Source organism: Eutrigla gurnardus, assembly GCF_963514095.1.
Source record: "Eutrigla gurnardus genome assembly, chromosome: 22".
Classification (NCBI taxonomy): Eukaryota; Metazoa; Chordata; class Actinopteri; order Perciformes; family Triglidae; genus Eutrigla; species Eutrigla gurnardus.
This window is the reverse complement of record NC_139933.1, coordinates 12,381,434-12,405,121: the sequence shown is the minus strand read 5'-3', so window position 1 is coordinate 12,405,121 and position 23,688 is coordinate 12,381,434. Positions and strand designations below refer to the sequence as shown.

Genomic DNA, 23,688 nt, shown 5'->3' with positions numbered 1-23,688 from the left:
CCTTAATTTCTTTTGGCTTTTCAAAGGAGTAACAATCACTGATAGCACACCTTCTACGAATGGAGACAAATCAGTGAAATTACCTTTTGTGGTTTTTCAAAAGCTGCATAAAAGAAACACCTGCACACCCTCAGCTCTCCAAGACAGAAAATTAACAATGAAACCGTAATTACACTAAAATCAGGGGGACAGGGGTCCTTTTCAGATTGATTACAGGGGAACAAACTCTGCTACTTTTGACAGGAAATAATAAATTAAGGCATAGCATTGTGACCCAAAACAAGGGTAATAATTTCAAGAATCTGAGAAAAAAAACACTCCTAAACTGTTCTTCTATTACCATTGGAAGTGAAAATAAAATAAATTGCTGGTGAAAGGTTTAAAATGCAATTGATAATAACCCTAAAATCGGCAGGGATTGTTACCAGGGGTCTGTGAAAGAAGACAAATGCTTGATTAGCTAGTAAAATGCAGAATAACCCAACCACAATACAGCTAACGACTGCATTTATTAAAGAAGCTGCTATCTGTTAATGAACCCCTCTGTTCAATCCATCATTGGAGAGGACAGGGCATCGCTCAGTGGAGAACGAGCTGTGGCAGCATATGTTCAAGCTCCTCCATTAGCACATTATTCACACACGCTCTGCACAATGCACATGCATGGTTGATAGGCTTGCACACGCATGCAGAAACATGCACACCCCCAAATGAAGACCCTAAGAAAATGCATGGAGCACCAGTCTTTTCTTCAGTCTCATCTTCCAATTGGGACTAAGCTTCACTTCGTCAATCACTGTGTGTATTTCTATAATGCCATTAGATGTTAAGCTCCTGCAGGCTGTGTGCATTAGTGTGGACCCCGCCAACCTCCCCCCATCTAGTTCTGCAGGTGTCTTAATTACCTTAAATCCCATTTCCATACCCTTGAGCAAATTATGTATTATTATTATTACTTCTTTGTCAGTAGATTAGTTTTATATACAGTTATTGTGAAGATCTGCACTTCACTCTGGGCAAAACCAAAACATATACACATAATAAAGGTAAGCTGCCCATTTTCAGAACTCTGTATCAATAATGTGATTTAATTTAACTACATCTGAATGTTTGACAGGCCAACTAAAAGTAACACACAGCCGTTTTTTTCCTTTAGCTTGTAAATTTGGACTCCTATAATAATAAACTACATTATTGTTTATAAATGGAAGAGGTGTAAAATAGTACAAGTAATAACAAAAATATATATTTATTGTTTCAACTTAACATTAGTTTGATGGGAAGATGAAACTAGCACAGCAGGAAGACATATTTAGATCACTGCATCATCATCATCATGATGCGGTGTGCTACATACATTTCATATGCGCTGTATCTTTGTCTGCTTGAAATCTATTTCATGAATAGTCAAACACTTTTGAACAAAAAAGCTGCGCAAAAGCAGTTTTCTGTCAGAACTGTTTGGATAAACAAAAGAAACAATACAAGAGCAGCATGAGATCAGTCTGTGCCATCATAGATGATTCATTGCTGCTGCTGTCCCACACTCTCCCTCTCTTTTACACACTCCTTTCTGTCTTGCTCAGAGTGAAATATACTCGGGGACCCCTGTGATGCATGAACCTGGGTCTGCTTCGAACTCCCAGGCATACTGAGAACGAACACACACACACACACACACAGCTGTGATATTACGCTTCGGGGGGGAAAGTATTTAAATGTCAGACTGTCACACTCATTCTCTTGCCCGACTCACGACTCATATACCAATCAACGCAAACAGATTCATACAAACACACTTCCTCTCGTTTTCCGTCGGCCTCTCTGCCACACATGCACAGCAAGCATCTGCTGTGCAGAACCAGAGGAGGACAATTAAGGGAAAAACAACAATATGAGCAGAATTATGATGGGGTGGCGACGGGGATATTGCAGCTATGCCATCTGAGAGAGTAAACTCTGCTCTTCTAAAAGCCAAAACATAGCATTTGGGCCTGTAAAGGCAATGCAAACTGAATATGAGCTAAAAATCATAATAAATGGAACAGCGGATGAGCGGCATCATGAATACCAGTGTATGTCCTTGAATTTGGGAGTCTGTACTGCAATTGCCAGCGTATTGTGTGCATCTGTGTGTGTGTGTGTGTGTGTGTGTGTGTGTGTGTGTGTGTGTGTGTGTGTGTGTGTGTTTCCTGCCACACAGCCATTTGGCTTTGTGCTACAGTGTGCCAGCCAGGGCAAGCCTTCCCCACTGACCCGTTTGTACTTAACAGCAGCGCTGTTGCTCTTCAGTGCCAGGTTGTGTGCCTATTACAGCTGTGCAAGGTATGTGTGCGTGAGTGCGTGTGTGTGTGCGTGTGTGTCTGAGAATATGCGTGAGAGCATGCATGCGAGAGAGTGAGCTTAATTAAAAAGCACCCCGAATGATTGTAATGCTTGCAGCAGCAGGTCAGGTAGAGAGGACAGAAGCATTCATCTGTGAGCCTCTGAGGGTCTAGAACCAGACAATGACCTTCCTGATTCTATCAAAGAACTTCTGGTACAAAACACACCGACCATAAAAGTCACAGAGATCAGGTCTCACACTGAGGAGTTAGGAAGCTGAAGAGCTGCCCAAAGAATTGAGAAACATCATGCATAACCCATCATTCAGTCTAAGACTGAGCAATATGTCCAAAAATATGAATTCTAATATATTTGCAAGCTTTTGGGACGATCCAAGATTGTAATCCATTCTTGCAGCACAATGCAAAAAGTCCAAAACATATTTTATTTTTCCAATTAAGGCTCAGTCTTAAATTAGCATATATGTTTAAATGTGTTTTTCTTTAGCGGGCCTTATCTGCTGTGCTAAAACAATACAGAAACATATTAGGAATGAAGCTGCAGATAAACCTATTAATCCCTCTGTTGAAATATTAATGTTTCAATGAAAATAAATTATTTTCCAAATGCAGACATTTTACAAAAAGACATTAAAGTGTATCCATCAATTAAAACTGGTGGAAAGGTCTGCTGGTTGGGGTGGTTTGAAAGGAGTGTGTGTCTGTGATGACTAGAATATATGAATTGTAATTGGGAATTCCAGTTCCCTGTGGCACGAGGTCATAAACTGACTTTGCTGTTCTGATTGGCTCTGTATGTACCTTAGCTTTAAGCTCATCGTTGAAGTGTGGGTCATTGAACTCGACGAAGCGGAAGAAGAGTGCCCGTTTCTGCGCGATGGAGTAGTTCTTAGGGATCTCCTCCTCCATGTACTCCTTCAGGAAGGTCATGTTGCACAAGAAGCGACCCGTAAAGGCACGGAGCAGCTGGAACAGCAGCTCAATCTCTGAGTAGTTACGCCTGTTGAGTAGACAGGGGGTCAAGAAGGTCAGTATACAGACATGTCTCATGTCAATAACACTGATAATGTACATCAGAAGTTTCAAATAATCTTAGATACCAATGTTAATCGGGCAATTAGCCAGTTTAACGCTTAAACAACAACTTTGTTTATCATTAGAAGCCCGACACTGGCTGGTCATGGACTCACTAACTCAAGGATCTGAAAAGGATCTGCTATGTGTTTTAGCACTTTCTCAGCGCTCTGACAGATACATGTGTGGAAGAAAGTAATTCATGATTGGAATGTCATTATGTTAAGTTAGAAACTGCACTTGATATGGTACTTAAATGGTCACTTAAACCATTTAGACACTCTACTGATAGCATTGTTACATTTCAGATTAACAGTTCTCATCAGCAGTAACTGTTATTGTATCTCACTTCCTAAAACAGATCTTCATATCAATATCTTATTCCAAATTTGTCCAACATTAAGGCAATTTCCACACCCATTACAATTTGTATGAGTATACATACTTGCAGTAGCTAAGCAGGCAGTAGGCCAGCAGCTTAGGCTCCTTCCAGTTAGTGGCAGCCATGTTGTCTTTGCGATGTCTCTCCTGGAATGCTTCACTGACCCACACTCGCCTCAGCTGACTGACTAGGGAGTGCTGCCCAGCCAGCCAACCTTCATCATTCTTCACGATGATGCTGATGATCTGAGCAGAGGGGATGAAGAAGGAAACGGTTAGTTAATATGGTTGAAGTATGTAGTATTCAATAGGATTCAGAAACACTGATTAACCTGAGGGTTAGCTTTACACATATATGCATCTGCCCGAACACTATAGGTATACCTTGATAGCCTGAAACTGCAGGTCCAATCTGGCTGTGGTGGTGGAGGGAGATCCAGGTCGAACAGTTGCTGCAGTGCCAGCAGGAACCAAGAGGGGGACGAAGCGGTTGGGATTAGAAGCCAGCACATCTCTTAGTGGCTTGGCATCTTTGTGTTTCAGGAAACTCTGTATATGAATACATACAAATACTGTAACCATAACACAAAATGACATATTACACAATTCAAGAGAACCACGTTTACTGTATTGGATAAACATCTGTAACAACACATTTCAAGAAACGTGAAAGTGAAGATTTTTTAACTGGGGGTGATCCGTCTCAATTTAGTGTTAACAGGACCACTGAGCCTCGAAAGACCCATTATATTCCTGATTACGGCTGATTACTGAGGCAGCAAAATGCAGCTTTAATGGCATATGTGTCAATAAAAAGACTGCAGGGAGTGCTACTTTGAGCTGCCAGTCTCTGACCATGAACATGCGGCTCCACTGGGGGTCGTTCAGTGTAGCCTCCATCATAAACAGCTCCACTGTCTGAGACGGGTGACGCGTCAGGAACTTGATCAAAGGCTCCCTGAACGGACTGCCGGCCTGGCACAGGAGGGATGAGAGAGGCAGGAGAAGAGAACAGGAAAGATGGGAATGTTTTAATGAAAGCAAACTCTCTTGTGAAGATCTGTGCAGAATAATATAGCTTAATAAATAATAACACTCTACATCACATGTTGATCAAACAGGATTACAATACAGGATGCTGCTAACTACGGTCATTTTTTATCTTTAAACCCATTTGCCCTTGTGTATCCAAGGAACACTACAACAAGCAGAAAGGTTGGTGTGGAGTTGGTGTCCTACCTCTATGAGCATGGCCCTCTCGGTCTTCATGACCACCTCCAGCAGAGGTTTGACCAGAGTCTGAGGTGCGGCTGGGATCAGGTGGAAAAGGTTAATGATGGCAGAACAGATCTTCATCTCCTAGAGAAAAAGAAAGGGAGAGGAAAGAATGGAGTGGGTGAAATTTTTGTTAAGTTGATGGATCTAGAAACGGACATCACTTCTGACAGACAGTCTTGATGGAGAGCCACTGTTGAGAGACGAGGACAAATCTTAAGTCAAATGATCTCTGCTCCGTTAAATTCCCACAGGAAAAGTGCAGAGCACCACACTTGCATGTGTGCTTGGATTACATTTGCACAGGGTACAAACACGGGACAGTATGCATGATCATTTTCATAAACCGTGTATTATCCATATCATAGAGATGCAAAAGTCAAAGGGAACAGGAGTGGATTGTACATTTCTAAAAAACAATGTGAGGTTAGAGAAAGTTTGAGATGACAGTAACATTTGTAAAGATGACCACAGACACGGACACAGAAACACGGGGAAACTCCACCAGCACCACTACCACAACATCGGTTCAACTAAGTTGAAATCACTGACAGAGAGTCACCAACAGAGGGCGCAACACCAGGTCACATCTCACCTCAACGCCCTCCAATGCAGGCTGTACCGGAACGGGAGACAATGATAACAGTCAGCAAAGCAGTATGTGTGCATTTTTGTGTGGCTTTGTGTTGTCTGCCTTTGTTCCACGTGGAAGGTGAGCAGATAAGACAGGGTGAAATGGATGGGCAGAGAGCAGAAACATTTACCAGTGACCTAGAGAGCAACTTTTTCAGCACTTTGTGGATAGCGCGGGGCTGCGGCCATACAGGAATGCCAGTCGAACACGTCAGAATCCAACGCATTTGAAGGAAAAACCCTCGACTGACAGATCATGAATACATAAACTCTCAGTTTTTTTTTTCCTCGACCTGACTCCTCCTCACACCTCATTACTCCACTCAATACTTTCATTTCATGCCTACATTCAGACCACCCTCCTCATTCCTGCTCCACCCCCTTTCTCCAGTTTCTATCTTTATCAGGCTAGGCTAATTGACCTCCTGACCCTGGCATTATTGTCACTGGCAGCATGGCTGTCAAAAAGCACAAAGACCACTGGTTGGAGGATGGAAAAGACAAAAGGGCTAATTTGCATCTAATTAAACACACCATTTTAAGATGGGGCAGGATGAACTCCCAGAAAGAGAAGGGAGGAAAAGATGTGCTTTATTTCTGTGAGGGAAAGGCAGCTGTACTTCCTCCCTCCTTCTCTCTCACCTTTTCTCTGCCTTTACAAGGTTATCTGTCTGGGAGATAATGAGGAGACGCAGCGCTGGGCCCACCACCGCCTGCCTGGCGCCTAATTAATCATTGATTGTAATATGGCCACTCACAACTCATCTGGGAGGAGGCCACATTGAGGAAGTGTTGACTACATGTGACTATGGCTTTGTGTGTTTAAGGGGCTCTGCCCTTTGCTGTGTGCTGTTTGATTTAGGGAGGACAGATCAACCGATCAAAAAGGAGGTGCCAATAGACAGCTGGACTAACCCGCTCCTACAGGCTATGACTGCTTCTTTATTGCATTCAAACTAAATATATACTAAAGTAAATGGAAGGAACAAGAGACATCTCCATGTTGTGAATGTGTATTCTACGTCTCAGTGCTGTAAGGTGTACGTATGGAACCATCTGGTCCGTCTGAACTATGTATACTTACGCTGCCATCACTGCGCTGGCCTCCCTTGTGTGTTATTACAACCACCTCCATCCACTTCCTCAGGTGTTGCTAAGAGAAAAAGACCACAAACAAAATCTCCACATTAAAGCCTTAAAGTTGGCTTTACTAATCATTAACCTACCAAATATTTAATTATTTGATTAAACCTTCAGATTATTGAGTAGAATTTACTTTAAAATCAGATATTCCGATACTTGGGAAATAATCTGTCGTTTAAAGCCCAGCACCTACTGCTACAGTTAAAAGGCTGCCGTGCTGATGCCATGATAAACTGCATTCTGTGCTGTCGGGTCTAAAAAAAGATGTTGTGAACTGAGGAGGTCGAACGTTCTCACCATCATCTGATCACAAAACTTGTCATTGAAGGAGTTGGGGAAAAGACGTGTGACGGAGGTTAGGCGGTTCACCACGTTGAGCGTCAGGCTGCGGTAGTCACCAAGCATCATTAGTAGGGGCCGCATGTGAGTGTGGATCTGGTCCACCTCAATGGTTGCGCCTTCCAGGAACTAAAATAGAGTAGAGGCAAAAATGTGTTATAGGAAAAAAAGCTTTTAATGCAACTTGAAAATGAATATTGTAAGAATAAAAATATGGAGGTAGTTTTACAGGATTTTACACATTATAATCATAACTCAGAATACAGGCTTGTTTTTCCTCTGAAACTTCTACACAAAAAGCTTTAAAGTATTATTGATATCTGAGACCATCTTCTTTCCCCAGTGCGTTGCAACAAATCATTTTCATTTCGCTTCCACGAATATTTTTTTTTTCTACATTAGACCTGGCCTTCACAGGTTTGCTCGCCCCATGAACTGCTCGCCACCCTTTGTATCTCCATCAAGGAACTAAGGCCACTCAAATGAGGGCATGACCAGCCATAAACAAGCACACATGCCAACACCAAACACTGATGACGCTCACACACACACACACACACACACACACACCCTCACACAGACGAGAGGGAATGATGCACGGCAGCCACATTCATTTTCCTCTCAGTGCTGAGAACAAACACTCCATCCTGTATCGATTGGGCCATGGCAACGCTCATTAGTGCTAGCAGGGTAGAGATGAAAGAATGGAGAAAGCAGGGAACGGCTAGGCTGAAAAATAAATAAAAAAAACCACAGGATAGTGAAAAGGAGTGATGGTGGTAAAGAAAGAAAATGAAGGACACAGAAATGGAAAGAAAGAGAGACAAAGAGCATGAGGCAGATGGATAGAGGCAAAGATGGTATGGATACTTTGATGAATAGAGGCAGGACTGGTTCATGGACAGTGTGATAAAGCAAAGGGAGGTCCCTATGAAGATAATTGGGTGGGGGAAATGGTATGACGGGAGGATTAACAAAGGACCTCTGAGATGGCAAATGACATGAGTGATACAGATAAAAGATTAATGAAGCAAGAAGGAAGAGAACCATTGAAAACAAGATAATAAAAAGTGTACTTAGAAAACTAAACAGGCAAAACAATACCCATAAGAGCAAATTATACATTTAGAGGGGAACGCATTAGGGTAGGGCCTTATGAAATCCATTTGAATTTTTTCCAGATTCCATTTTATTTTTACCCAATTTTCATCCTTTCCGTTTTAATTTGTCTTTTTTCTGTTTTACTTTTCTTTTCTTTTTTTAAATTGTGTCTAATCATGTGGTTGATAAATGAAAATTAAGACATTTACTAAAGAAACATTCTAGTAGTTCTAATTCTAATGTCTAGACCATACACATGTGCATAAAGGGTATGTGCAATCATTTATGGAGGAGTCACAATATACCACCCACTTTTTCAAATCCCTTTTTCCCTTTTTCAGCTTAGGAGCGGTGACAAACGCTTATAATGTTAGAGAAAACATCGATTTTTATAAATTGGATCCAGAGTTTGACAAATTCCATGGAATTCCACGTTTTACAGTTGATTCCATTTTCATTGTCAGATTCAGCGATTCCGCCGTGTTTTACGCATCGCGGAAATCATAAGGCCCTACATTAGGTAGAGAAAATGTGATTTTAGAAAAGATTTCAAACAGAGTTGCAGTTGAAGAGAGTGATGTAACACAGGTCTGAGCTCTCCAAGCAATCAATACAGTCTTGAAATTAATTCTAAATCATGTTTTTTTAAAAAGGGAGCCAAATTAAAGGACTAATGCTGAGAAGTCATAAATAAAGGCTTATTTATTTATGTAAACATCTTGCAACAGATAGTCGATTTTGAAGATTATGAAAAGTTCTAAATGCGACGCCCTTTAAAGTGTAACAATTTCAAGTGGAACACTTCCTGTGATTCATGAGTCATAATGTAATGTGCTACATCTACATGGCAAGCAATAATAAAAAAAGGATGAGAGATCTTACACTGACCTTCCTCATACATGCCTCGCCCGCTTCCTGCAGTTCATTGTTGGTGGAGTTGAGGGCTTTAAACAGGGCGGCGATAATCTTCTCTCTGGACTGTGGCAAGTAATTACACGCTGCAAGAGCATCTGAACAGGAACAAGAGATGATCAAATTAATAAAAGAATTTAAACATAGTAAGTCCGATTATTTTAATACTTGCATTTTTTGCAAGATAATTATTCATTCAATTCACAAAGTGGTAAAACCAAGATATAGTGACAAAACAAGGCCAGCAATAATTATCAAATCAGTGTCAGCTAACATGACAGTCAGACATTTAGATGATAATATACGTCTTATAAATCTTCCCTAGGTTGAGGACTATAGTTTGCATGAATAATGAGCAGTTTTCAAATCTTCATTCACAACACAAAAGATGAGTATGCATCAGTTCAGTGTTTCCTGTTAATTACGTGGACTGTGTGGCAGCCTGGCAAAGTTTCACAGTGAACTGGAAATACTTCTGGCCAGCCTCAATGGGTGGGCTGACCGGGCTTTTCCTCCCCTGTTTCCTCCACAGCGGTGAGCAGCAACCGGCTCTAATTCAGCCCAGAAAGTAAAAGTAGCTCGCAGCTCTAGCTGCGTCAGCTTCACAGCAACCCTTGCTCAGACTTCCCAGGGCCGTGAACTTCAGTGCTCACTGCACCTTCTCTTGCTGTACGAAAGTACAGTACTAGAGTAGACTAAATGTACTTAGTCACATTCCACCACCTCATTCTCAACCACATCTACCATGTTTTTCTTGTTGTGTCTTATAATGTTAAGTTGTTTTAACTACACCCACCGTTTTAGAATTGCCCTTTTTTTTTTCAAATGTAATTTAAACACTGATAGAACAAGAGCACAAAATTGTTTACTAGAGCACCAAGTTCTTCATAGACCTAATCATTCTGCTCTCAAAGTGCACCAGGTAAATTACTTTGACTTTAAAACAGAATTTTCCGCTAGGGTAGCATTCCCATGGACCTGCCTAGAGGGTTCAAAAGAAAAATCCCGTGGTAAACAAAATTCCAGCAATATATTTGGACCAATATCAAATTGCAGGTCGACTCACTGAGAGCAGCGATGCGGAGGGGAACCAGGGAGGGAAGGCTCTTGTAACAGGGCAGCTTCATCAGAGCAGCATCCTCCGTCTCACACAGGTTCAACAACTAGAAGGAGAGGAGATTGGAGGAGAGACAATAAGGTCAGAGGTCAATAATCAGTGCTAGAAGTAGTGATTTCAAATATTTGTCTGATAGAGTCCATTGTTCGTAAAATGTTTAAGGTGACAACATAATTAGGAAATGTAGTGTAGTGCCAGTGCCTTCTACATCTCACATACCTCTGTGTAGAAGACCTTGTGTTCCATGACATTGAGGTCCATTGTAAAGAGGCGAGGCTGCAGGGTGGTGCAGAAGGTGTTGCCCTCCATCAGGCCGATCTGGGCGTTGGCAGGCTGGTGACGGAGCAGGTGTTTCTTGGGGGGAACCATATCTTGCAACACCTGAAGATAAGGAAATCCAAATTAAAAACATTAATGTGGATTATTCTGTATTTCACTCACAAGTTTTGTTTTGAAAATTGAGAGATTCTGAGGTTATCAGTCCAGAGTGATCAGACACACTCATTACTTGTAGCCCATTTTGTGTTGAAGCTAAAACAACAGGTGAATTTTATATGAAAAGTTTTGTCTAGCACAGTATTTATATACGGTAGAGAAACCTCTACAGTCCTTGTTTCACCTCTTTGTGTGGTTCCATGATGACGGTTACACTCTTGCCGGTGACCTGGGCTAGCACCTGCAGGGAGTGCATGGCCTGCTTTCTGACAGTTGAGTTGGGGGAGGTGACTTCTCGCACCAGGTCATGCGTGACCATATGGAAAGACTTGTCCTGGGCAGCTAGCAGCTCCTCAGTCTTTTCTTCATCTTTCAGTGGAGTTGCACACCGCACAAGCAACTGCTCCAGGGTGGTCTTAGCCATGGCTACAGCTCCATTTGACACCTAATTGTGAAAATCAATAAGTTAATGAGTACAATGCCACTGCAGTGCGTAGTGTGACAAAAGAGGAAAGTTAAGTTGTTACATTGCACCTCATGCAAGCCTTTGTAAAAAATAATGTGAACACAAAAGCTGACAACTGGATAAATGTGTACTCCCTTTCAAATAATGTGCTAAATATTAGAGTATTGAGTCATTTCCTCTCACCTCTCCTGTGAGGTCCATCATAACAAAGAGCAGGGCCTTGAGAAAGGTGAGTTGGTTCTGCAGCACCCAGATCAGAGGCAGTCTCTCCATTAAGAACTTGATGGATACCACACCGCCAAGCTTGGCATACCAGGCCTGCTCATAGCAGCAGGCACACAGACGCTCCACAATGTAGGAGAACAAGGGCAGCTGGCATGCCTGAAGTGGTAAAGGACAGGATGATTAACGGATTCCCATTGAAAAACTATAACATGTGAAAACATAAATAAATTAGCTTTTTTTTTTTATTTGATCAATGGTGTATCATATGTTCATTTCAAATTTTAATGTAAAGCAAGTGGACAATTTGTCAGAATAATTGTATTCAGAGTGTTGATCGAGTACAAGATTGAGTTAAATATTTCCTAAGTTATATTTATGGCCAGCACAGTTTGCCAGAGTTACAAAACAATTGGCACAATGAGCATAATGTCGTAATTAAACTCAGAAAATAACCGAAGCATCTAACACGCTCTTCCCAGTGACATACCCTCTCCTTGGAGCCAAGGATGATGCTGGCCACGTCGAAGATGACGGCCAAGGCCACTTCTCCAATCTTACACAGCTCCTTCTCCTCGTACGCCATGCAGATAGCGATGGCATCGATCAGAACCAGCGGGTCCATGCCCTTTGAGCCGTTCTCCTCACTGTGGAACATGGCTGTGCTGGGCTGGCTGCCTAGCTGGTAGCTTGGGAGCAGGAATGGACCTGGAACACAAGGGAGCACAAGTGGAAAGGGATTATGTTTAAGATGAAATATGTGAAAATGAATAAAGATTAAAAGATGAGACCTATGTGTAACAGTGCATGCAACCCTTTATTTTGTGTCAAATACTTGAAGAAAAAAAGCCAGAATTTTAATAAAATATTAAGAAAGGACAAAATTTGTTAAGTTACTGATATTCTTGTGCAGCTGGGAGTCAATGCCAATACTGCGGCAAAAGAGAAAGCTAATATAGAGCAGATATAGAGTAGAATGAGCACCAGTCCCTCACCACACTGCTGAGCCACTGCGACCATGGTATAATGGCGTATCAGGCTGGCCACAAAGGGAAGCGCACTGGGCCTCAGGTCCTTTATCACAGCAGACATGAATGCTCCTGTCAGGGCCTGTTCAAAAGTTCTGCGGGCAGGCGTGTCTTGTGCTTTGTAGCGGTGAGAGATAATAACATTGGGGATCCACTTCTCAGCGAAGCTAATCGGGGGAAGAAAAAAAAAAACACAATAAATTAGAGGATTAGATATCGAGAAGGACAATACAACTTGTGACAGTACTACTGAAACTTTCTTTCAGATAAAAGTCCCATATTTAATGATTTTTGCTGAGCCCATTTGCAAATTTTCAGGTTACAGATCCTTGTCCATTGCCTTAAATGTTCTCTCTCTCCTCTCAGCTCCTTCTGCATTTCGATTCCTCTGTCTCCCTCGTCGTCCCCCGTTGGTATTTTTGTTATTTACTGCAGCTGAAGGCAACTGGGCCTTGGAGTGATTGAGCAGCTGTTTTCTCCATGCTTGAGCTTGTGTTTTATAATGCCAGGCGCCAGGAGCAGACCTGATGGATCGCTTCATTTCATTATTGCCATTTAAAAAGTGAGAGAAGTGGAGGGGGTGCGAGGAAAGGAAAGAGGCTAGCAAGGAACATGGCGGCAGGAAAAAGAAGCGGGCAGCGTCAGATTGCCCTTCACTGCTGCAGTCTCCCCACTTGATTTTTTATTTAAAAACTGAGAGGGTATTTTTTACAGTAACCACTACAATCCTAAGGCGAAGATGTGTAAAGAAGATGACAGGAGGTAGAGAGAGGGAAAAAGGAGATTTTCAAGAATGGAGACATCTTACAAGAGGAGAGGGCAGGCCCCCTGATCAGAACTGACACACTTCATTATCCCAGCAGAAATGTGCACACGGATGTATTCATGTGCATGCGTGTTAGAGCATAATGACAGGAGAGTGTAAGGGGCATGGTGTCGCATAAACAGACAGGGGAAAGTAATTAGCCCCTGCCTGGGGATCAATGATGGTAATGTGACGAACCCATCCGACAACCAACCCCCCCCCCCCTTCCTGTTTGTCTGTTCATGTATGTGTCTCCGCCTCACAGTGAAGCCTGTGTAGGGGGCCTGTGAGCGCTTAATTAGCAACTCCCGCTCTTGAGACGGAATTGATGAGGCAGTGCGTGGTGGGGAGAGAGTTGAAGACGTGACATGAGAGACAGAAAGCAGGGCATGTCAGCAGGTGGCGGGATAAAGGTGGAAGTCATACGATAGACACAGTGCTGGTGTAGTGGGTAGACTTGGGAAAAGGCAGACAGGAATGGCCAGATAAGCACGAACTAGAGGGTACAGGTCAAGGTCAAGAAAAGGTTCAAAGAGGTGACGATCATTGACGTGCCATCCTATCATTTGAGTCAACTTAAGTGGACTGTCCACTGAATGGTTGTCGATAAATGAATGCACTGTCATGGATGTTCCTTAAAATATATTTGCCTTTTTTTGGCACTGAATACTGCATTAAACACCAAAATATGTTATTTACTAACCGTAATTGAACATCAAAATAAGCACAGAATGTGTCCTTACTTGGGATGGGACAGAAGCTGGTAGAGAGCGTGCTTGTTGTCATCCAGACTGGTCATGGCCACCAGGAAACACTTAATGACCTCCCAGGCCTGGCGTCTGTAGTAGGGCTCTGTGTTGGCACTCTTCAGACAGTCTAGAGCCGTTTCTATTGCCTTGAAAGAAATATACCAGACAAATCTCACTTCAAAACATTCACAATTTTCTAGTCTGAACAGGCAAGTTACTATGTTTCAAAATGCCAATGTTCCATATTATGAATGCGGGAAATAAATTGCAACATGCGACGATATACGATTCATTTGCAGGAAGTACCATCTGGCCGAGCAAAGGTCATTATGATTTCTACATTATGGGCTGACAAGCCACAGCAGCGAGGCACTTAAAAACCGAGAAAATGAACTAATTAATGCCACTCAGAACAGAGGGGAGAAGATGAGGACGACGACGCAAGAATAGAGGGTGAGAGGAGAGATGAGGGCACGGCAGATTGAATTGTGGACCTGTCAGTGTATTAGGATATCAAGATATTTCTGTCAGGGCTGAGACTCAGACGAACACTCTATTGTTACTACTTAGATATAATATTGAAGGGAAAAAGAAGATTTTGAATGCAAACTTCTGAGAAAAACACAGCTCTCTACTTAAGCGGACTACAGACTGAATAGAAAATAGTTCAGTCAGCATAAAATAAGAATCAAGAGATAAAATGGAATTTGAAAACAGCTTAAAAAGGCAAAGAAGTAGAAGAAGATCAGAAATACGTGCGAGTGTTACCGTACTACCTTGGAGAGATTCAGCTTATTCAAATCACTGTTATTTGATCTCTCCATTTACTTTACTGCACTTTAAACTCTCTCTCAATGTGCCAACTATGCCTATGGTTGCATCATGAAACCTGCGATTGATGCCTTGAGCCCGTGCATGTGGCTGTGCAGCACGTGAGAGTGTGTGAGTCTGTGTCCTGCCATCGCCCCTGACGATGGCAAACACACAGATGGATGAAGAAGAAGGAGCAGCCATTAGTGAGAGTAAATAATGCCGTCATGGTGGCCCAGACTAGATTGATGATTACTGACTGGGGATGAGTAGGAGAAACAGGAGATGAATTTAATTACCTGGAGGACACACACATCTCCACACTAGCACACACACACCACACGCCCCTGACAATGATATATTGCTCAATGTAGCACCATAATGAGGAATATCCAGCTCTGTTATATTTAATTCTCTCTTTCTGAAACACAAAGGTAAAAGGGGAAAGAAAGGGTCTTCTGATAGAGTTCAGGAAATGTAACGACATGTGAAAATATCCAAAAACTTTTCTCCTCAGAGTTCTGCAAACAACTTAACAAAAATGGAGACCATCATGCAAACATGCACTACCAATACCGGCAGTGAGGTCTTACCTTCTCCATGGGTAGCTGTATGGACGCCTTGCAGTCAGTGAATTCAGCCTTGATGCTCGGCCCCTGGATCTCAGTCACCACGTAATGCAGCCTCTGAGATTCCTTCAGCATCTTCCTGTTGCTGCCCCCAAACTTTCCCAACACCCGGTAGGCTACGTGAGAGATGCTCTCAGCCGGGTTACGAAGGGTACGCCACAGGGCCTGAAGCCAAGGAAGAGAAGGGGCAAAGTTATGAGCTCTACTGTAGATAGGCAATGAGAGAAGCAGCGAATTAAACAGTTTCACTTAAAGAGACACTGGGTGCTGGCAGCATGGAAGGACATTGAAAGTGGCTTCCTTTTTAAACCTGTTTGCTGTTAAAAGTGTTATTACAGATTGCAATCAGTACTGCTACATTAAACTAAACAACAAAGTGTTGGGAAAGCTGATAACTCACTGTAGGTAATAAGCTACTGAATGTTGAAAGTATTAAAACACATAATTCAATAATAATCAGTTACATCCATCAGGCTATATTTTTTGACCATTATGCTTGGATAGTAGAATGACTAGAAAGACCAGGACTTGGTGTTGTGGATGTGAATGACCCCACACAGTTAAGCAGTTTTGAGCTGAAAAGGTGTGTGTGTGTGTGTGATCCTGGTTCAGTGTATTGTTTGCAAATATTGACATGTCCACTGTTGACCACTAGAGGACAGATGTGCTAAGTGATGTTCAGAGGATGGTCTACTGAGTGGATATCAATTAGTTACTTTTTGGACTGAAATGGGTTCTGACATGCAGCACAGTAAAATTGAATTGGGCATAATGTTGGCAATAATCCCCCACCTGCATGAGCTCGGCCCTAACAGGCTGGATGTGGTCATAGAGGAAGTCAGGCTGCAGGTTGTCCACACAGAGCTCCAGGGTGCGAAGGCCCTGGCTGACCAGAGTCTGAGAGCCATTGAGGGCGGACACCAACGGGTCCATTAGCATCGGTAAGTAGGGCAGCAAGGAGCTGAGACGCACTGGCACCGTCAAACACAACTCCACAAATAAGTCCTTCATGTGCTGCTTGTGAAGGCCGCTTTGTAGCATGTTGAGCCCTAATAGCATGGAAGGTAACATTTGGGAATTAGATGAGAAGAATATATTTGGGGAAGAGTTAGGCTATACTTTTTTTTTTCATCATTTTCAATTGAGAGTAACAGCGTGCGAGGCTCTACCTTGCAGCAGGTTAGGTAGAAGGGGAAGGAACTCCTGGTAGAGAAGATCATGACTGCCTCCACCAATGGAACGAAAGAGAGCCCGGAGAAGCAGGAAGTAGTTGTAGGGTTCCTTCGCTGATTGGGCCAGCTCCATGGAGCTGTTCACAATCTTATGGAGGTGTGGCTGAGGAAACGGGGACAGTTTTATTAGTCAAGAGTGACAAATATTTTTTAAAAAAAGTAAAAACTAGCCTTAGAAAAAAGGCACAAAACATCAACTTACCTTGAGCATCTGTTCGTTTTCGGCAGCAAATAGTGACACTGAGCCAAATACTAGTTTGAAGAGCTTGAGGTAAAGGTTAGAGAGCTCAACATTGGAGCCCATCTCTGGTAGTCTCTCAAGAAGATACTCCACTAGGATGGTGGCAAATAGTGCAGACGTAGACAAGTTGGCCAGAAAAGAATTTGCCACAATCTGGGAAACAACAGAAAACAACCAAAATGGAATTTGTGATGAAGGAAAACCCTTTTAACTGAATTGTTATGTATTGAAGTGCAAAATTTCGAGCATCATCCATGAAACAAAACTAATTCACATGTGACATTTTTCTACATACGAGACAGCATGTACCTGTAGTGCATAGTTCTTGGAGATCCTCTCCACCATGTATGGCACCGTTGTCTGAAAAATCTCCTTGAATGTGAGGGGGTTCATCATGGTAAACACACCGGCAAAGTGCTCCAGGACTTCTTTCTCCTCCTTCATGCGTACAGTCTGACAGTTAGCCACCCTGATGTACGTCTGCTGGTTGTTGGCAACCTGAACCTGGTCAGAAGACACATGAGCTGTTACACTGGGCTGGGTAGTTGGGGTTAAACCATTCAATCGTGGCTTACTGACTTATTGTTATGTATTTTATCGAGACAAACTCATTTCATTTTTGTTGTTTCTATCACTACAAACAGAAAAATAGTGAAGGTGAAGTCATTGCTGTACCTGGTAGATGTCCAAGGCCTGCATGGCGTATTTTACCAGCTTAATGTAGATTTGGGTCTCTTTTGGCTGAAGCTGCTTGTTAGGAATGAATTGAGCCTCTGAAAAAAAAGACATTTTATCCAACAGTTATTAAAAGAAATGCATTAATAAGCTATGCCCAATGATATCATGGATCTGTGTCATCTCACCTCCTGGGGCCTTGCAGGAGGTGATGCCCCAAGTAATCGTCTTCACGCCGCACACCAGTGTCTTGACTAAGCTGCGGCAGTCCGACACCTGGAAAGTCTGCTTGTCTTCCTTCTCACTAGCTCGGTCAAAGGAAGCTGTTGGGGGGGCTGGCGCAGCGGCAACGGGGGTGGGAGGAGCGGCGGGTGGAATGGCAGGAGTGGTGGATGGAGTGGGTGTGGCCGGTACACCGGGCAACACCCCTGGTTCGACCACGCCCATCTCTGACTGGGGCTTGCACTTTTTGAAGATGGAGACAAGCTGGTAACGTGCGATGGTGTGGAACTTCAGAACAAACACCTGATTTATAGGAGAAAGAGAGGGAAAATGTACTCAATGTTTATTTATCAATGTGTATTAAATCAGATGCGGGACTTTTCTATTAATCCAAGATCTACCTCCAGCATCCTCATCAGGATATCCCTTCCATTGCCGTTCTCCTGCTCTGACTTTGAGCGGATGCAGTCCACCAGGTTGAGCAGCAGCTTGCAGGACATGGTCTGGATGTTACTGGGAAGTGACTCGTCATCAATGTTCTTGGCGAAGAGCTGCACAGCTAGGGACAAATCTGTCAGGGGCAAGTTCTGGCGAACGTGGTGCACCAGGTCTGCTAGTGTGCTGTAGGCCAAGGGTCTGGGAAGAAACGGAAACATGTAACTATGACTATTTTGAGCAGAACTCTCATCATATTTCATGACTCAAAAGGAGTGGAAAAACAAGAACGGCTGTGCTCCAGTGAACTGACAGTTCACAGTAGAAAAAGTAGAAATCAGGAGCAGCCAGGAAAAGTTTGACACATATGGAAAGTAGCTTTAGGATGCAACTGAAACTGAGGGAGATGTGAAGGAGAAAGGGAGAGGGGAAAGTGAGCTAATGAGTGACACTGATGCTCCTGCCAGGTCTCAGCCAACTGCCTTGTTTCTTATGCCGTACTAATGTGAAATGACAGCTATTTTGTTGATGAGGTGAGGTACTTTGGCATCTGAAGGAGGGTCAACAAGGTTTTGCAATCGACTTAGGTGGGGGTGTTACTGGCAGCCCGCCCTCTGGAGATGCAGGGATACATGACAACTTGACAGTGCGATCTGGGCTTGAGTGTCGGTGTACTGAGCGTTTCGGCAGCGCTGAGAATTGCCTGATTAATATGCCCATACACTTAGCATGCACCTGGCTGAGCAATCAACCACCGGAGAGACAGCGGATATGACACCAAGGAGATCAAGTGATCATAAACACACACAAAACTCACCTGAGAGTCTCCCGAGCCGTGTAACCAGAACCAATCAGAATGGACTCATCAAAAAGTTTGTCCATACAAGGTATAAATTCTGAAACACAAGGAGATTTACTGTCATGGCATGATTCAAAGACTTTAGGTGTGCCACAGAAAAAGAAGTTAACAATGGGGGCAAAAACTGAAAAGGTGAAAGACAAGAAAATAATAAATGTACAAAAAACATGTATTTGTTTAATTAAAATGTAATAACTTTATCACTGCCCCTTCCCATGCTTTAGCAACTCCACACTGTCAAATCTCTCTCTGAAAATGGTTGGAGCCACAGAAGCAGAAGTAACTCGCAGTATAGTGCAGAAAATCATCCAAAATGTGTATCGTTGTCTCAAGACTGCACTGATGGGTGATTGAGCTTTCATTCGATTTCATTCAGCCTCACTCTTCACCGCTCAGTCACCAAATCAAAATGAGGTTCTACAGCTAGTCTGACAGTCGAGACCTTTTTTATCACAGGTGTGAAATGTGAAAATGACTGCAACTGGGCAAAATTGTAGGCTGCTAATGTTTTGAGCAGGAAGAACACATTAACCTACGATTACTGTTCCTCATGGAAGGAAAATAAATTGTTTGAAAAATGGATTTGCATTGTTAAAAGAAATATGAACCATTAGTAATATTAATCATAAGAATACATTTTTATGAATCACAAAGCCAACTTAATTTCCTTTTGCACACTATATGTACTGTGTGTGTGTGTGTGTGTGTGTGTGTGTGTGTGTGTGTGTGTGTGTGTGTGTGTGTACGCGTACGGCTACGTAGATCAGTTGTGAGGATGTGCTTGGCTGCAATGAGCAGTTCCTTGCGGAGGTGAGCCGTCTCAGAGGGACAGTTGGTCAGCAGTTGCAGCATTCCTTTTACCATCTGCTGAGAGTACTTCCCGACCAGGTCCTGATCGGGTAAAGAAACACACACACAACATATGATTAAAAGCACAATTACTGCAATTCTTAAAATAACAGTATACTAGGACTGACATCTTCTGGCTGGTAAATGTGGTCTTGTCTGACCAAACAGTCATGAGACAATCGCAGGTGCTACTTTAATAATAAGAAAGCGCTGCTTAATCCCTTATTTTCAGAAGCGGGAGGGACGCATGTGTGTCGGAGACAGAGCTTACGCCTTGAGTAAGGTTACTTGATTTGCTGCAATTGTTATCGAAGAACAACATCACTTAGACTAGATCTTCCCACTGGTGTGGGCAGAGGAGAAGGGAGCCCTCTAGAGGGCTCCAGCTGTAGCTGCGCCTCAGAGAGCGCTGCAGCGCCTCAGTGCCTGTGCCCTCGTCTCTCAGACCGCCAACTGTCCTACTATTATGCATGAAGTTGGAGGTTTGTGGTCGGGATTGGTTTGCTAATGCATATTTCTGTGGGTTGGGCGGTGCAGATTGTCGTTTATGTGTCAGGTGCCCCAGGGATTTAAAAAAACATATTTATCACAATTGGTATATTTCAATATGTTTGGTCTAATGTTTTTGTTTATAATATGACTGGCGGCGCTACAACAGCTTTGGCAGCTTGTTCTATTTTTGAATGAATGTGGGCAGGTGCGCTGGGCTTTATCATACAAGTACAAAATGATTAGGTTAACATGATTTAATATGCTGAATTGTATTGCTTTTTTATCTGTATAATACATTGAGGCCACCAGGTAGAGAGAACAGTCTCCTGTGGCTGATTTAGTTAATGTATAGTAATGTGCAGACTTTAGAATTAGAATATCAGTCGACCAAGATTTTCTTTGGTTGACTCCAGTCCTCCCAAACACTGAGGTAAGCCATGTTCAAAAATTACAATATACCTAGGACCTATACAACCCACATTTTTGAAGTATTCATATTTTTATTCATTGAATTTAATTTGGACAGGCAGGGTGTCTGTAGCAGCACAAATAACAATTCACTTAATCCCCCAATGTGTTTTTTCCTGGTGGGTAAGAAGTTCTTATTATGGTATTATCAGTATTTTTTTTATGTTTTTGCCAATTGTCTGAGTTTTTAAACCGTCTTTAACACCGTTCCTGATAGTATTTGCACACAGCCAGTCTAGCAGAAGATAATTTCAGAGGAAGCTATGTGTCATTCATTCTTGCTCAGTGTGAACAACTTTAAATATAAAAGGAAAGTGAATATTAAGTTCTTAATTAAATGTTTCAAAGTTGTCTGTTTTATCTTCATCCTTCCAAGATTTTGGGCCTTGATATCAGTGATTGCATCATGTTACACTTAGCTTCCTGCCAATCGCCTCACACCCACAAGAATAATAATATTATATCCAGAAACAATCCTCCAAAAATGTCTGATTGAGTTACTGCATCTACATCTTTATATTCTGGGGATCTTTACTGGAAGTTAATATTAAGCCAGGATTGACAAGAGGGTGCATTTTAACATCAAATAAACAAGCATTAAAATAACATAAACATAAGTGAAAGGGACTGAACTGTAAATGTTTTCCTTTAAGGCACGATGGCTCATTGAATCTACTCATTGACAGTGGAACTGATGCAACACACACTCATCAAACAAGTGTACCTGGTAGATCCGGATGATGTAGGCCAGGAATGACAGAGTCTTGATCTGTGCAGCAATGAAGTCTGCATACAACTCCTTGTTATAAAGCTTGTGTTGCCTGCAAGGAAACATGATTTACATATAAAAGCCATTTAGTCTCATCAAAGACATAAATGATGTCGTGTACCTGCAGAAGGTGGAGAAATGTGGGTCTACATGTGGTTTACCTGCCACAGACTGCAGAGGTATTTTCTCCAAATTAACTCTTCCCCATATCTTTCCTGTTTCAAATGCACAACACAAGCCTCTTCCTGCCCTGAGAGGTTTCACCACCTGCTAAGTCAATTTCTACCATTTCTACCAATCCCCCAAATGGATTTTAAATACAGGTTTGGCAGGCAAAGTGTCAAGCAACAGAATCAACAAACTTAGAGCTCGATAGAAAGATTGGGAGGGGGAAAACAATTCTATTCAACTCTTCCCAAACTCATTTAGATGGCTGTAAAGGGAAAATGAAATCTACCCTCAAATTCTATCTGAGACACAGTTGACCACAGAGAGAGAGAGAGAGAGAGAGAGAGAGAGAGAGAGAGAGAGAGAGAGAGAGAGAGAGAGAGAGAGAGAGAGAGAGAGAGAGAGAGAGAGAGAGAGAGAGAGATGCATCTCACCTGGCCTGCGGAGACACCTGGAGCATGATTGTGTTCATGATGAGGGGTACAAACTCGGACACCACGTTGTGAATGTTCAGCTTATATAGCTGACGGGACAAAGCAAACACACACACTCTTAGTAAATGGAAAACAAACCTCATTTTAATACACACTCATTATTATAGCTGAAGTGCTACATTGCTAAATCCTAGTATATGTCTTTTCAGGGATAATATGCTAAAGTTCCTATCACTACCTCAATTATCTAAAAATGCAGTTGAGCCAATTCAGATAGAGGTGTCAACATGTTTTTAATAAATGGCAACTTAATTCCCAACCTTAAAAAGAGCAGAATATTCAACCTTAAACTTCAAATTTACTGCCATCGTTATGTTTTCTTTGCAAGTAAATTGCAATGATTAAAGGCAAAAAGGAGACGTATACATTTTGCAATAACTAATTTTATTTATTTATTTGACCTGTTATTAGACCACAGTACCAAGGGTTAGTGTGTGATGGCTGTATTTAGAAACGATGGGGAGTATGTCACTAACCTGATACATCAGCACCACTATGATAGGCAGCTCTGCCAGCACCTTGAGAGACAAAGACCCCCGTGGGATGATGGTGTGCTAGAGGGAGAAAGTGAGAAACACAATGAGGATAACTGAAATAACTGGATGATATAAATGCTGGACACTCGCCACAGCCCTCCACAGTTGAAGCCCTAACAAATAAAGTGATTCTGACAGATCCCCAAAAGCTATCCCTACTTTACTAGATTATATGATGTTATGTTTCAGTACAGCCCCTGTAAAATGACAAACTGCCTGTCAATAAAGGACTATTGTCCTCAATTTCAGACTTGCATAATGTTATGGTAACAAGTGCATGCGTTATAAAAACTAGTTTGAAAATGTATGCTGAAAAGGGGCATCAAGTCCTACTCTTTGTATATAAGTGTTGTGGTTTCTCCTGTTAACCGTGGCAACATGGTGCACTACTACCCTCCTGTGGTTACAGACAGAACTGCAAAGGTATGTGATATCGATTGAAAACGGTGACTTATAAACTACTTACTGTTCGTGTTTCGCTGTCTTCCCTCTCAGGTGCGGTCTTGACCAACACTGATGTGATCATCCCCACCATTTCAGGTGAGGGAACCGTGTTCTCTGCTATCACCTGTGGGTTCTCAAAGTACCTGGCCTGGTAGGAACAGGAAGAGACGGTGGTAAGAGGAAATGCATACACAGGTCGAAAGACAATAGCAAGTTAGCCAGTTCGCCACCAGTAAAAAACACAGAATCAAGCTTGTACTCACAACAACTTTTGGTAGGTCTTTGTAAATCTGTTTCACAAAGTCCAGAAAGTGATGAATCTGAGAAACCAGGATTATAG

General features: G+C 42.4%; 1 protein-coding gene across 1 annotated transcript in view; it reads right to left on the bottom strand.

Annotated features, from left to right (window-relative positions):
* trrap (transformation/transcription domain-associated protein) overlaps window positions 1–23,688 on the bottom strand; it is a 78,494-nt gene that overhangs the window by 51,988 nt on the left and 2,818 nt on the right. The window contains exons 7-36 of the mRNA XM_084040739.1: window positions 23,612–23,668; window positions 23,371–23,496; window positions 22,845–22,922; window positions 22,309–22,397; window positions 21,662–21,758; window positions 19,881–20,019; window positions 19,087–19,165; window positions 18,236–18,470; window positions 17,801–18,137; window positions 17,613–17,710; window positions 17,247–17,441; window positions 16,899–17,090; window positions 16,634–16,799; window positions 16,257–16,513; window positions 15,429–15,629; window positions 14,020–14,171; window positions 12,439–12,638; window positions 11,934–12,151; window positions 11,405–11,602; window positions 10,940–11,200; window positions 10,540–10,701; window positions 10,270–10,366; window positions 9,180–9,301; window positions 7,149–7,319; window positions 6,793–6,861; window positions 5,040–5,159; window positions 4,656–4,775; window positions 4,185–4,349; window positions 3,865–4,046; window positions 3,147–3,345 (exon numbers count right to left, since the gene is read on the bottom strand). Coding sequence (XP_083896865.1) covers window positions 3,147–3,345; window positions 3,865–4,046; window positions 4,185–4,349; window positions 4,656–4,775; window positions 5,040–5,159; window positions 6,793–6,861; window positions 7,149–7,319; window positions 9,180–9,301; window positions 10,270–10,366; window positions 10,540–10,701; window positions 10,940–11,200; window positions 11,405–11,602; window positions 11,934–12,151; window positions 12,439–12,638; window positions 14,020–14,171; window positions 15,429–15,629; window positions 16,257–16,513; window positions 16,634–16,799; window positions 16,899–17,090; window positions 17,247–17,441; window positions 17,613–17,710; window positions 17,801–18,137; window positions 18,236–18,470; window positions 19,087–19,165; window positions 19,881–20,019; window positions 21,662–21,758; window positions 22,309–22,397; window positions 22,845–22,922; window positions 23,371–23,496; window positions 23,612–23,668 — 4,782 coding nt within the window. The remainder of the gene's footprint in view (window positions 1–3,146; window positions 3,346–3,864; window positions 4,047–4,184; window positions 4,350–4,655; window positions 4,776–5,039; window positions 5,160–6,792; window positions 6,862–7,148; window positions 7,320–9,179; window positions 9,302–10,269; window positions 10,367–10,539; window positions 10,702–10,939; window positions 11,201–11,404; window positions 11,603–11,933; window positions 12,152–12,438; window positions 12,639–14,019; window positions 14,172–15,428; window positions 15,630–16,256; window positions 16,514–16,633; window positions 16,800–16,898; window positions 17,091–17,246; window positions 17,442–17,612; window positions 17,711–17,800; window positions 18,138–18,235; window positions 18,471–19,086; window positions 19,166–19,880; window positions 20,020–21,661; window positions 21,759–22,308; window positions 22,398–22,844; window positions 22,923–23,370; window positions 23,497–23,611; window positions 23,669–23,688) is intronic.